Raw genomic sequence first — 14,810 nt, forward strand, 5'->3', positions numbered from 1 at the left:
TTCTGCAAGTGATTACAATCAGGGTGGTTTGGATGAAATAGCCCCATGGTTAATGATGCCCCAAGATGAGCTCATGCATATCCATGAGGCCCATAAAATTCAATCATGTGTTTATTAATGGGATCTTTCAGGGACGGGGTCATGGGCAAGAATATTAATGAACAGAGAAGAAAGTGCCCCTGGATATGAGGCTACCAGGAAGTGGACAGGTTTTACCTGAATAATGAAAAACGAAGAGCCCTAGAATTTTCCAGTGAGAAAGGAAGCGTGGGAGAATCAAAAACACCAGCTCTCTGAAACACGTCGTCTAATCTTTCCTCATTTTTAAGAAGTTTATTTGTTCATGTTTTATTTGTGTTAATGTTTATTTGTTTTTGAGTGAGTGGGGGGGGGGCGGACAGAGAGGGAGACACAGAATCTGAAGTGGGCTCCAGGTTCTGAGCTATCAGCACAGAGCCCCATGCAGGGCTTGAACTCACAAACAGTGAGATCATGATCTGAGCCAAAGTCAGTCACTCAACCCACTGAGCCATCCAGGTGTCTCTAAAAGTTTATTTATTTATTTTGAGAGAGAGAGAGAGAGAGAATACACAGGGGAGGGGCAGAGAGAGAGGGAAAGAGAGAATCTCAAGCACTGTCAGCGCGGAGCCTGATGTGGGGCTCAAACTCACGAATGGTGAGATCGTGACCTGAGCCAAAATCAAGAGTTAGATGCTTAACCGACTGAGCCACCCAGGTGCCCCTAATTTTTCCTCATTTTTAAATTCTATCCTACCATTCTGAAAACTCTGTAAGAAGTCCACAGCCCTGTCCTGGTATCTTTCAGGATTGACACCATAGAGATTTACCAAATATTGCAAGTGATCACAGGTAGGACTCCTTGGTTTTACAGATGAGGAAATGGAGGCACAGATGTGCCCAGGGACTTGCCAAAAGCCATATAGCAAGCAGGCGGGGACAGTGGGACTTGGAGCAGCTGAGATTGGGGTCTCATTTTATTGTCATTTTGGTGTCAGTTTCTCATTGCATAGGTTTGGGAGTTTTCTAGATAAGAGGCTTTGAGGTCTTCGTTTCCTGGCTTGGCAGCCTCCTTCCTATCATCTACTTCCTGTCTCTGCCTGCTTCCTGTCATCTACTTCCTGTCTCTGCCTCCTTCCTGTCATCTGCTTCCTGTCTCTGCCTCCTTCCTGTCATCTACTTCCTGTCTCTGCCTCCTTCCTGTCATCTACTTCCTGTCTCTGTCTCCATCTGTCCTTCTTTCTCTGTGTCTTGGAGATCCACTCTCTCCCAACCTCTTGTACCATCTTTCTTCCCCCTCTCCCTTTTTCTTCCCACCCTGTCTGCTTTTTCCTCTTATCTCCCTGGGTCTCTGGGTTTGTTCTCTCTCTGTGTGTCATTCTCACCTGAATGTCTCACTATGTATGCATACATATGTATACACTTATGGGCATGTATGTGTTAGTGTCTATGTGTGTCCATAAATATGTGCATGTGGCTCTGCCCCTCCTCTTTCTCTTTTTTTTTAGTCCAACAGCCTGCCTCTCTTTCTTCCTCAACTGCTCCTTATTTTTTAAATTTTTATGTTTTTATTTTTTTCTAATTTTTTTCAATGTTTATTTTTGAGAAAGACAAAGCATGAGTGGGGGTGGGGTAGAGAAAGAAAGAGACACAGAATCTGAAGCAGGCTCCAGGCCCTGAGCTGTCAGCACAGAGCCCAATGCAGGGCTCAAACTCACGGACCATGAGGTCATGACCTGAGCCAAAGTCAGAAGCTCAACCGACTGAGCCACCCAGCCGCCCCTTTAATTTTTATTTTTTTAGAAAGAGAGCACATGCATGAGTGATGGGGAAAGGGGCAGAGAGAAAGAATCTGAAGCAGGCTCCATGCAACCCAACGTGGCACTCGATCCTGCAACCCTGGGATCATGACCAGAGCCAAAATCAGGCTGTCAACCAGTTGAGCCACCCAGACGCCCCTCAACCTATTTATTTTAAAATAGGAATGTGTATTGGAATCACCAGAGAGCTTTTAAGAATACAGACTCCCGGGTTCCAGCCTAGACCTATTAGCATTTGTATTTTTTTAACAGCTTTATTGAGGTAGAATTGGGCATAGTTTACTGTGAGATTACAAGTTTGGAGATATGCATACACCTGTGAAACCATCACGACAATCTAGGTAATGACATCACCTCCAAAAGCTCCCTCCTGTGTCTTTCTGTTTGTTTTTGTATTTGTGTTTTTGCTTTGTGTGTAAGAACACTCAACATGAGATCTACCCTCTTTTTTAATGTTTTTTTTTTTAATTTATTTTTGGGAGAGAGAAAGCATGAGAGGGGTGGAGAAGAGAGAGAGACCTGAGAGAGAAAGAATCTGGAAAGCCATCAGTTTTGTATAAAAAATTATTTATTAAGAACTTTCAAGGGCGCCCGGGTGGCTCACTCGGTTAAGCGTCTGACTTTGACTCAGGGCATGAGCTCACTGTCTGTGAGTTCGAGCCCCGTGTCAGGCTCTGTGCTGACAGCTTGGAGCCTGGAGGCTGCTTCGGATTCTGTGTCTCCCTCTCTCTCTGCCCACCCCCCTCAAAATCAATAAACATAATAATAAAAAAAATTTTTTTAAAGTACCGACTCTCTTAGCAAAACAATAGTGTGCCAAAGACCAACCACTATGTTGTGGAACATATTCTAGAACTGCCTTATCATATTTTGCTGAAAGATGTTCCAAAAAGGAGATGAAGTGGTTATTGCACATTTGCAGGCTACATACACAACAAAGACACTGGACACAGTATCTCCTGGCACCCTGGATCACAAAGGGAAAACCACCCACGGCTGCCACCACCTTGCAGAGACGGTCATCCGGGTACAACAGAGGCGAGGATGTGACAAATTGCTGTGCTCCGAGATTGGAAGTATTTCTTGGAGGGAAATGTACAGTTTCAAGTCCCAGGAAGAAGAGAGAGTGGTTTTCATGAAATAAGTGTGTGGATGCCGATAGGAATCCCCAGATGCCAACTGCATTGTTCCACGGGAACATCTGTCGATCCAAGATTTGGGGATAAACTTTCTCAAGTGACTGTAGGAAGCAGTGTATGCAGACCCCAGTGTTAGAAATAAGCAAAAGCAGCCACTGTTCCCAATTAGAATTGGAATTCAAAGCTCTTGAGTAGGTTTTTATTTCATTTATTTTTTTTATGTTTATGTATTTTTGAGAGTGAGAGTGAGAGAGCACAAGCGGGGGGAGGGGCAGAGAGAGAGGGAGACACAGAATCCGAAGCAGGCTCCAGGCTCTGAGCCATCAGCACAGAGCCTGACGCAGGGCTCGAACCCATGGGCATCGAGATCATGACCTGAGCCGAAGTCGGACGCTTAACCGACTGAACCACCCAGGGCAGCCTGGTTGGCTCAGACGGTGGAGCGAGTGACTCTTGACCTCGGGGTTGTGAGTTGGAGCCCCACACTGGGTGCAGAGATTACTTTTTTTTTAAAGTCTTTAAAATTTTTGAGAAGTGAACATAAAATCTATTGTGCAACAGCAGAAGCCACCAGTTAAGAGCCTCTGATTTGCTGGCTCTTGACATTTTGGTGGCTGTCATTTGAGGCCAAGCCTTTCTTTTGTCATTTGTTCCAAAGGAAATCCTCGTCTTTACTGATGAGTAGAAAGGAGGCAACATGATGGATGTACTTTCAACTTAAAATATTAATGAAGGGGTGCCTGGTTGGCTCAGTTGGTGAGTCTGACTCTTGGTTTCGGCTCAGGTCATGATCTCATGGTTTGTGAGTTCAAGCCCCGCATTGGGCTCTGTGCTGACAGCTGGGAGCCTCCTTGGGATTCTCTCTCTCGGTCCCTCCCCTGTTCATTCTCTATCTCTCTCTCTCTCAAAAATAAATATATAAACATTTTCTAAAAAGGATATTAATAGAGACTACCGGAGCCTGTGTTTCAGAATTCAGTCTTACTTTTCAGAGCTGTGAACTGTAGGGGACCCGTACACGTGGCATTGCTTATTCCTCGGAATTGCAAAGCCACCTGTGGCCCATTGGGTGGATCTCCATGGGCCTCCAGAGAGCAGAATCCCGCACCAAAGGTTCATGGGGCGTGCGCAGGGATGCTTGTATCTGGGAGCAAATCTACGTCTCCAAACAGCCTCCCTGGGCCTCTCTGGTGGAGTCCTTGGGCCTGGCTTTCAAAGACCCATATAAGACCCATGTAAGATCCAAGACTTGGATAAGTCTATACTGCTTCTGGGTCCTGGATGGTTGTGGCTGTGGAAACAACTTGAAATTCCTTGTCGTGACTCTCCTAATCCTTGTGTATTTCTTTTTCTACATTTCCTTCTATGCGAGGCAGAGAGGTGGGGGGGAAGGTGAAGAAGAGTGAGAGGGAAGGAGGAGGGGGGCTGAGAAGGGAAGGGCACCTTACGACAAGGAAGAGGAGGGGCGCCTGGGTGGTTCAGTCAGTTGAGCATCCGACTTTGGGTCAGGTCATGATCTCGCTGCCCATGGGTTCGAGCCCTGCGTCAGGCTCTGTGCTGATGGCTCAGAGCCTGGAGCCTGCTTCGGATTCTGTGTCTTCCTCTCTCTCTGCCCCTCCCCCACTCATGCTCTGTCTCTCTCTGTCAAAAAATAAGTAAACATTTAAAAAAATTTAAGGAAGAGGAGGAGAGAAGGAGGAGTCTGGGGATGCTGGAGAAAAAGAGCGGGAGGAGAAGGAGGAGGGACGAGCAGTGGTTTGGGCTCTAAAATCCTGAGGATGAGCTGGTCAACCAGCAGTCCCTGAGAGGAGGAACATGGTCCTGCACGTGGTGTTTTTGCTGTTCTGGGTCTGCTGGCTTCACAGTGTGTTTGGTCAAGACTATGAAGGTGAGTAGCAATGTTCCAGCATTGGGGTGGACATTTAAAAACCAAGTCTTGGGGCGCCTGGGGGGCTCAATCGGTTGGGCGCCCGACCAGCTCAGGTCATGATCTCACAGTTTGTGGGTTCGAGCCCCACATCGGGCTCTGTGCTAACAGCTCAGAGCCTGGAGCCTACTTCCGATTCTGTCTCTCCCTCTCTCTCTGCCGCTCCCCTGCTCGTGCTCTGTCTCTCTCTCTCTCTCTCTCTCTCTCTCTCTCTCTCAAAAATAAATAAGCATTAAAATATTTTAAGTGCCTTATTAGCATCTATGAAAATGGAACTGAGTTTTGGCAAGTCTGTTTTAACCCTTTACCAAAATCCTGTGGCCTTCGACAGTTGTAAATAACACAATAAGAAACTTCATTATGGATGCATTTCTTACACATTTCATGGGGGTTACATGTAGTTGTGAAACAATTTTTTTTTTGTTTTTGCAAAATGGCAAAAAAAAAAAAAAAGGATGGTTTTGCATGTTCTATTTGTAAGTATTCTTCAGGACATCTTTGCCCTGAAGCATAAATCAAATGCAGCATGGATAAATATTTTTTTAGAACAAGATGTCCTCAGTGTGACCATGACCACTGCTTTCTTTTCTTTTTTTTTTTAATGTTTTTATTTATTTTTGAGGGAAAGAGACACAGAGCGAGCAGGGGAGGTGCAGAGACAGAGATAGAGAGAGGGAGACACAGAATCCAAAGCAAGGCTCCAGGCTCCGAGCTGTCAACACAGAGCCCAACGTGGAGTTCGAACGCACGAACCGCGAGATCATGACCTGAGCCAAAGTCAGATGCTCAACCGACTGAGCCACCCCGGGGGCCCCCACCACTGCTTTCTTATCTGTTAGAATGTTCGTTTTATGCTGCTGGGAAAATAACACTTTTGTCTCAGACGTGGATTCTTTCATGAGATATCACTTTTGTGGGTACATGAGAAAAAGGAAACATAAGCACAAGTAGCTGGCTAAGACGGTGCTAAAATTTCTCCCCTTTTGGTGCCGGGCCTCCTGAATTACCAACATCACATTTTCCCACTGTCTGGATGCTGTCCAGAGTCTTGGTGATTGTAACACTTCTCAGAAGAATGAGCGTAAGAATGAAGACCCACCGGTTCTGGGCACCTTAGCTGGTCTTTCCACTTAACGTGGTGCTAAGTCTACTTCTGAGCCTTTGGAAATGTTTACTCACACTGTCCATCTCCCTTCACAAGTATCTGTTTCCCGAAGGCTAAGAGGGCCCCGTGGTTGTCTCTAGGGGTTTCTTTTGAGCCCCTGACACGCAGGCTACAAGTGTTGACGCTGCCCTTTGGCTACTGTCATAGGCACAATGACCCACATTGGCTACTGTGGGCACAATGACCACGTCCCCACGGCAACCCGGCCTGCAGACAAGATGCCATCGGAAATAAGGGGCACTCTGATTCCAGAGACGAACCAGGAAAAGCATTGCGTTTTAGCATCTTAGAAGGAATGAGATGGGTGGTTCGGATCCCGCCAGGCACACGGGATGGTTCAGACATTAAGTGGCGGGAGTGCCTCCATCATGCTCCTGGCTAGTGGGAAGACAGGAGACAGATGAGCCCTACGAACATACCCCTCCCCCCACTCCCCACATGACCCGCACGAGAACCGAGATGTGATTGACCTGGCGAGGCTTCACAGAGAGCTCGGTTGAGTGACCTTATTCCAGGACTAGAAATTTGCCATGCACGAAGTGTAATTTCCCCGCGGTTACGAGCTGTTGGGGTGCACTCAGGGATTAGGTGACACTGGGGTCCCTTTTGGGAGGACGGCACAGAGCCTGATGCAGGGCTCGAACCCACGGAACCGTGAGACCATGGCCTGAGCCGAAACCAAGAGTGGGAGGCTCAACCGACTGAGCCACCCAGGCGCCCCTTAGCAAAGGTTTGCACTAAAATACGAATCTTGCATTGCAAGAGCCTTTATTATTTTATCGGGGTGAGGTGGAATGATAGTCGGGCGCTCCTGGAGGCCCCCTACTGGCTGAGGGCTGAGCACCCTCCCACCCTCCTGTGTTCCACCTCCCTCCTGCAAGGGGCTCCAAAGTCCCCCTCGCCACCACCCCCCCACCCCCCACCCCGCCACCACCACTTGCCCCCTCTGGCTTCAGCCTGAGTTTCATCTGTGACCTCAGACAAGGTTCTGAGCCTGGCTGCTCTGGAACAGGAGGAGAATGATTCTTGTTGCCCCCAACACTCCAGGGATGCCACCCAGAATGGGCGAGGTTGAGAAGGGGGTTGCCTGGGGTGCCTGGGTGGCTCAGTCGGTTAACCGTCCAGCCTCAGCTCAGGTCATGATCTCATGGCTCGTGGGTTCGAGTCCCGAGTCCCGCGCGTCGGGCTCTGTACTGATGGCTCAGAGCCCGGAGCCTGCTTTGGATTCTGTGTCTCCCTCTCTCTCTCTGCCCCTCCCCTACTTGTGCTCTGCCTCGCTCTGTCTCTCAAAAAATAAACGTTAAAAAAAAAAAAAAAGAAATGAGATCACGAGATCACATGGCCATTCTATTTTTAATTTTTTGAGCAACCTCCCTACTGTTTTCCATTTTCCATAGCAGCTGCACTATTTTACATTCCCAGAGTGAGTTCTCCATAATTCTTTGCTGTTATGATTAGGTCAGGTTTTCTTTTAAAAATCTTTAACCCGTTGTATTATGGAAACGTTCCCACAGACTCAAAAAGAATTGTCAATGTCCTCTCCCCCGTGGAGGGCAGACAGAATTTCTAGTGTTAAGCCGAATGGTGTGCTGGGTGCTTGATATGCATAATACATATGGTCCTCATAACAAGTCCATGAGGTAGGTACAATTAGCGCCCTCATTTTATAGAAGAGAATCTGAGGCACGGAGGGGTTGAGTCGTGTGCCCAGAGTCACACAGCTAGCTGGAGACAACTGAGCTAGAGATTCTGAGAAAGCATATTTCTTTAGCCACATCTCTTCACTGTCAATTTATATTCTCGATGTGTCCTCCAACTGGAATCCTTCCTGGTGATAGGTGTGAAAAAGTAAGTCATCTCTCATCGCCTTCTTTATGCCATGTTTCCTGCTCCCAGAAAAAAAAAAAAAAAAAGTTTCATGTTTTATGCAGGTTGCCAGTTCAACGGTTACAGGCAAAAACACATCCATTAAGATCCTGTCTCTGTTCCGATCTCAGAAAAGAGCAGTTGAAGATCTGCGCACAACAGACAATCCGTTTCTTATGACATGCCCTAGCACTTTCTGTGAGATTTCTTGTAATTTCAATACTTGCCCGATACCAGAGTCTCCTAAACTGGAATTCTGGAGCAGTTTCTAGTGGATATAAGTTCTCTATTGTTTGTGAAAATTAATTGCAAACTTGAACCTCATCAGGGAGAAAATAATAATGATTATCGTAAGGAAAGAAATCCTTTCTGCAATAAAAGAGTTGCCGCATGGTACATGCTTGCTATGTGCCATGTACTGTGCAGAGCCCGGATGTATGTTTTTATTCAACCCTCATAACAAACCTGTGACTTTGACCTGCAAAGACCTTTCCTTAACAGATGCTAAAACTAATTTGATCTTATTCTAAAAGCCAAGGACAGATGAGTAAATGTTTGCTTCCAATGGTACCTTTCAGATAGTACTAAAAAGAAATAGAATAAAACAAAACAGAAAAGAACAGTGAAGGTGTCAAACATGTTTTCCCTCCTATATTGTGGTTTATTTTTGTAGGAAGGTATGGAAAAAGTAAGTCATTTATTTTTGCCTACTTATTTTTTAAATTTTTATTTTATTTATTTATTTTTTTAATTTTTTTTTAACGTTTATTTATTTTTGAGACAGAGAGAGACAGAGCATGAACGGGGGAGGGTCAGAGAGAGAGGGAGACACAGAATCCGAAACAGGCTCCAGGCTCTGAGCAGTCAGCACAGAGCCCGACGCGGGGCTTGAACTCACAGACCGTGAGATCATGACCTGAGCCGAAGTCGGACGCTTAACCGACTGAGCCACCCAGGTGCCCCTATTTTATTTATTTTTGAGAAAGAGAGAGAGAGAGAGGGAGAATCCCAAACAGGCTGCACGCTATCAGTGCAGAGCCCAACTCGGGGCTCAAACCCATAAACGGTGAGATCATGACCTGAGCCAAAATCAAGAGTTGGATGCTCAATTGACTGAGCCACCCAGGCACCCCTGATTCTTTCTTTGTTTTAGAGATTGTTTTTGTTGTTCCTGTTCATTAACACTATTTGGAAAATACAGTTAGAGCAAAAGGAAAAATTTTAAATCACCCACAATAAGGGGCGCCTGAATGGCTCAGTCGATTGAACGTCTGAATTCGACTCAGGTCATGATCTCACAGTCCGTGAGTTCAGCACCCCCATCAGGCTCTGTGCTGACAGCTCAGAGCCTGGAGCCTGCTTCGGATTCTGCGTCTCCCTCTCTCTGCCCCTCCCCGACTCATGCTCTGTCTCTCTGTCTCTCTCTGAAAAATAAACATTTTTTAAAGTGTTTTTTAAATCACCCACAATGACACTACTGAAAATAAGCATCACTGAAATTTTGATGCCTCTCCTTCAAAATATTATCCTTACTGGGATATAATTCAGTAAAATATTTGTGTTTTATTTTAAAGGTTAATCTAGTGAAATAAATATTTGTTTACAATTGTGTCTTTCAGATGACAATCTACCAGCTATAGGTGAGTTGATCAAAATTCTTTTATTAGAGTTTCTTCTGAAATTTGGCAATAAAATGTAAAGTCGTTGAATATTATGCTTCTTCTCCTGGTGAGAAACTATATTTTTCATGAAAAACTACTATTTTATGTTTTTATATATAAGATAAAGTATGGGGCGCCTGAGTGTCTCAGTCAGTTAAGGGTCCAACTCTTGATCTCAGCTCAGGCCTTGATCTCAAGGTTGTGAGTCTGAGCCCTGTGCTGGGATTTGTGCTGGGCATGAAGCCTACAAAAAAAAAAAAAAAAAAAAAAAAAAAAAAAAAAAAAAAAAAGATATAGTACAATTTATGTTAAAAATAGTTGAGGAGGGGTACCTTAGTGGCTCAGTCAATTAAGCATCTAACTCTTGATTTCCACTCAGGTCATGATCCCACAGTTCATGGGATGGAGCCCCACCCTGCATCAGGCTCTGTGCTGGTGGCTCAGAGCCTGTTACTGGCCCAGAGCCAACTTGGGATTCTGTCTTTCCTCTCTCCCTGCGCCCCTCTCTCTCAAAAAACACATAAATAAACTTAAAAAAAATTGTTAAGGAAATGGGCTGAGCATGAAGCCTGCTTAAGATTCTCTCTCCCTCTGCCCTTCTCTCTCACTCGCATACTTTCTCTCTCTCTCTAAAATAAATGAAATGAAAAAAACCTGTTGTAATAGTTAAGGAAAAAGAAGAGGAAAGCAATTATAATATTATTGTTAATTTTACTGTTTATATTTTTGAGTTTTCATCCCATACAATTTCATAATGTGATTTCCTTTTTTGGAAAAATAGAGTCTTAAGGGATGTAATGAAATAGAGAATGCCTTTTGTCACCTAAAGATGAAATACAAATGTTTTCTTACCTATTTCTATGCTCATCTTTGTTAATGCTTGCATGGTATTATAAAGTTTTATTTTATTTTATTTTATTTTAATTTTTTAAGTAGGCTTAATGCTCAGCATGGAGCCCAATACAGGGCTTGAACTCAAGACCCTGAGATCAAGACCTGAGCTGAGAACAAGTGTCAGACACTTAACTGACTGAACCACCCAGTTGCCCCTAAAGTTATATTTTATTTTTAAATTCCCTTAGTGATTGGTACTTTTGGATTAATTTCTATTTGTGGAGCTATTATCAACCATGATGAAATAAACATTCTTTTGGTTTTTTTTTTTAAGTCTTATTTATTCATTTTGAGAAAGAGAGAGAATGAGCAGGGGAAGGGCAGAGAGAGAGAGAGAGAGAGAGAGAGAATCCCAAGCAGGCTTCATGCTGTCAGCACAGAGCCCAGTGTCGGGCTCAATCCCATGAAACATGAGATCATGACCAGAGCAGAAACCAAGAGTCAGATGTTTAACTGAGTGAGCCACCCAGGTGCCCCTGAAATGGACATTCTTAACCTCAATGTCATTCCCCCTGTCCAAAGCTCAGATGTGCCTATTGTGACCACTACTAGTGAACATTGTGGGGATGATGGAATCTAATACATGTGATATTGCAAAAAGGAAATAATGTATAAACCAGAGAAAATAACAAGTACAATTATTTTATATGAATGTGTACTTTATAGGAATGCCTAGGAAAACTAGGAAAGATTACTAGCTTCAAGAAGAGAGTGGCTGGGGGGCACCTGGGTGGCGCAGTCGGTTAAGCGTCCGACTTCAGCCAGGTCACGATCTCGCGGTCCGTGAGTTCAAGCCCCGCATCGGGCTCTGGGCTGATGGCTCAGAGCCTGGAGCCTGTTTCCGATTCTGTGTCTCCCTCTCCCTCTGCCCCTCCCCTGTTCATGCTCTGTCTCTCTCTGTCCCAAAAATAAATAAACGTTGAAAAAAAAATTTAAAAAAAAAAAAAAAAAAGAAGAGAGTGGCTGGATATAAGATAGATATACAGTAGCAAGTTGTTCTCCATACTGGTAAGAACAAACTAGACACTGGTGGAAAAGGAAGTCATTCTATTTTTCATCAATGACCAAAAGCACTTTGGAGTTATATCAGCAAGAAATCTCCAGGACTTAAAGTAAATGATGAAATCACATTGAAGAACACAAAGTGAGTTGTAAATAATAGAAGAATCATGCCATGTTTTTGACTGGAAAGCATAAGAATTGGGAAATAAATGTCAGCTTCAAATTTTCTTTTTCAGACACTGTAACTCACTTTCCAGAAGTCAAAGGTAAGTTGATCAGAAGACTTTTGCAATGAAAGTACATTTCCTTATAATTTTATAAAAACAGGGAAAGCAGTGGGGTTTTTCCTGATAACATTTCTTTTTTCTCTTTTCATAAAATTTGATATAAGCAATTTGTAAACAGAAACAAAAACAAGAAATAGAGTCACCCCGAACTTTACTGGCATTTTACTGGCACTACTCTTTAATTTCTGCCAATATAACAGAAAATACCCGATTTTTTTTTTAATTTTTTTTTTCAACGTTTATTTATTTTTGGGACAGAGAGAGATAGAGCATGAACGGGGAAGGGTCAGAGAGAGAGGGAGACACAGAATCGGAAACAGGCTCCAGGCTCTGAGCTGTCAGCACAGAGCCCAACACGGGGCTCGAACTCACGGACCGCGAGATCGTGACCTGGCTGAAGTCGGACGCTTAACCGACTGCGCCACCCAGGCGCCCCGAAAATACCCGATTTTAAGATTCACAGAGGATGGGGCGCCTGGGTGGCTTGGTCGGTTAAGCGTCCGACTTCGGCTCAGGTCACGATCTCGCGGTCCGGGAGTTGGAGCCCCGTGTTGGGCTCTGTGCTGACAGCTCAGAGCCTGGAGCCTGTTTCCGATTCTGTGTCTCCCTCTCTCTCTGCCCCTCCCCCGGTCATGCTTTATCTCTCTCTGTCCCAAAAATAAATAAACGTTGAAAAAAAATTTTTTTTAATTGTATAAATGCCTCCTGCTAATGAAAATCCGGGTAAAAGAGCACATCGGTAAGAAAGATGAGTCGCTATTGCCTTTTGAGAAAACAACTCCCAGCAGTGTTAACAATTCATATGTGCTTTAACCTAATAATCTTGCTTTGGGGAGTCCATTCTGTAGAAACAGATGCTTCAATATGTAAGGATTTACATATATGAATGCTTGCCTCAGCTTCATACGCAGAGGATAAACAATCTGAATAAGGGAAATATTGAATAAATTTGGCAAAATCCATATCACAGACTCTGAATTGGCATTGGAAAGGAGCTAGAGCTACAAAGCTTTAAAAGGATACGTTGGATAACATTTTTGGCTTGAGTCAATGGGTGGATAGAGAATGACTGTCATTCATGAGGGCAAATATAAGCAAGCAAGAAAGAGAGTGAGTTCAATTCTAGATAAAGTTCTGGAAGCTGTCTTAAATGGAGGCCAGGAGTTCTAAAAATAAGGGGGGGAGAGGATATGTTGAAAAGGATTTTTGTGATATGCTGAGTTAGAAACTCAGGTTATGGGGACATCTGGGTGGCTCTGTCAGTTGAGCATCCGACTCTTGATTTCAGGTCAGGTCATGATCTCACGGTTTGTGAGTTCGAGTCCCGTATTGGGCTCTGTCTGCACTGAGAGTGCAGAGCCTGCTTCAGATTCTCTGTCTCCCTCTCTCTCTGCCTCTCCTCTACTCGTGCGTGCGCTCTCTCTCTCTCAAAATAAATTATGGATATAAAGTGTGGCTCATTTGGGGAGGGAGCAAAAAATCTGTGCATGTGTACCCCTACATATATATTATGTATAGTTATATATATGTTGGATGGATGGATAGATGGATGGATGGAGATATATATATATATATATATATATATATATATATATATATACAGAAAAGTGTGTATAGAGATAAACCAGGCTATATACAGTGTGTGTGTGTGTGTGTGTGTGCGCGTGCGCACGCACGTATGTGAGAAGGTAAAGAAAAAAGACAGAGGGGAAATTGTTTAACAGATAAGTCTCAAATTTATGTTTCTAACCTTAGTATAGACTTCTGGAACTAGGGTCAAATGCTAAGCAAACCACCAACAGTGTCTATACCGTGGAGAAAAGTGGAACACGGGGTAGGGGTTTCAACAGCTCTGCTACTACGTGACGCACCAGAATCTCAGGCAGGGGCTCTGATTCTGGTGCAAGCAAGGGAGGATGAAAGTAATTTTGTAACATCTCAACTAACACTCCCAGAGAGGGACGAAGGATCTTTGTTTTCTCTAGATGGCAAGTGTGTCTTTCCATTCCAGTACAAAGGTGGGATATTCTATGACTGCATCAAGTTCAAGGCAAAACACAAGTGGTGCTCCCTAACTAAGACGTACCAAGGACAGTGGAAGTATTGCTCTGAAGAAGGTGAGTACCTTGCCTCTGCACACCTCAGGGCAGTGATCTTTTGTCTCCAGGGCTGAAGTCCGGGGAGACCCGCCAGAGGGTCCTGAGAAGGGAATCTACAGTCAATTACATTGCGAAAATAAGGTTTGTGCAGATCTCTGGCAGTGTGGAAGTCACAAGGCACCCAAGACGTAGGATGAGGGCTTCACCCACGTTACCTTGAAATGAAAACGTTTAGCAAAACCCCAATCCCCCACCAATATTTCAGAGTAGATGGTGCCGAGCGGGATGGTGTGTGTGGGCGCACGCACAAAACAGAAAGATTTCTTATCCTGATTGCTTCTCTCCTCTGTAGACTTTGCGAAATGCGTGTTTCCCTTCTGGTACAGACGCCTTATCTACCGCGAATGCACTGAAGACGGGGACGCGTTTGGGAGAAAATGGTGCTCGCTGACCCAGAATTATAACAAGGACAAGGTCTGGAAATATTGTGACTGATGGCGACATTTTCTGGGAGGGGCATAAGGAGGGTCTAATCGTTCCCAGGGGAAATAAATGTCCAGTTTCTTTTGTGAAAGGAGGAGGTAGGACTCTCCTTAAAAACGTTTTTTGTTTTTGTTCTTGTTTTTTTTCTGAGCTATGATCTGGCTGTAAATAGCTCGGGGTTTTGGTCGTGGATTATGGATGATGGGGTTTTTATATGGAAACTGCTATTGTAGCCTCAGCATTTTTACTTACTAACTGGGTTAAATTTGGCCTTTTTTTTTGAGAGGGAGAGAGAGAGAGAGAGAGAGAGAGAGAGAATCCCAAACAGGCTCTATGTTCAGCATGACCCTGACCTGGGGCTCAATCTCACCACCCTGGGATCATGACCTGAGCCGAAATCAAGAGTCAAGGGCTCAACCGACTGAACCACCCAGGCGCCCCTGCTTTGT

At 44.5% G+C, this 14,810-nt stretch overlaps 1 protein-coding gene across 2 annotated transcripts; it reads left to right on the top strand.

Annotated features, from left to right (window-relative positions):
• Window positions 1-4,791: 4,791 nt before the first annotated feature.
• On the top strand, window positions 4,792-14,636 carry BSPH1 (binder of sperm protein homolog 1). 2 transcript variants are annotated; one of them, XM_045440755.1, is made up of 5 exons: window positions 4,792-4,865; window positions 9,555-9,575; window positions 11,729-11,758; window positions 13,765-13,896; window positions 14,231-14,636. In XM_045440755.1, the coding sequence occupies exons 1-5, from the start codon at window positions 4,793-4,795 to the stop codon at window positions 14,371-14,373; spliced, it is 399 nt and encodes a 132-aa protein (XP_045296711.1). In that variant the 5' UTR covers window position 4,792; the 3' UTR covers window positions 14,374-14,636. The 2 variants fall into 2 exon arrangements, with proteins under 2 accessions (XP_045296711.1, XP_045296712.1); XM_045440756.1 differs by having other exon boundaries at window positions 14,265-14,356.
• The last annotated feature ends 174 nt before the right edge of the window (window positions 14,637-14,810 follow it).

The sequence above is a fragment of the Leopardus geoffroyi genome, chromosome E2 (genome assembly GCF_018350155.1).
Source record: "Leopardus geoffroyi isolate Oge1 chromosome E2, O.geoffroyi_Oge1_pat1.0, whole genome shotgun sequence".
Classification (NCBI taxonomy): Eukaryota; Metazoa; Chordata; class Mammalia; order Carnivora; family Felidae; genus Leopardus; species Leopardus geoffroyi.

What these genes read in the sequence shown, in the direction of transcription:
- BSPH1 (XM_045440755.1), top strand. Translation starts at nt 4,793, where the DNA reads ATGGTCCTGCACGTGGTGTTTTTGCTGTTCTGGGTCTGCTGGCTTCAC. An exon ending in TGACAATCTACCAGCTATAG is followed by an intron (nt 9,576 to 11,728) that starts GTGAGTTGATCA and finishes TTTCTTTTTCAG; the next exon opens with ACACTGTAACTCACTTTCCA. An exon ending in TCACTTTCCAGAAGTCAAAG is followed by an intron (nt 11,759 to 13,764) that starts GTAAGTTGATCA and finishes TGTTTTCTCTAG; the next exon opens with ATGGCAAGTGTGTCTTTCCA.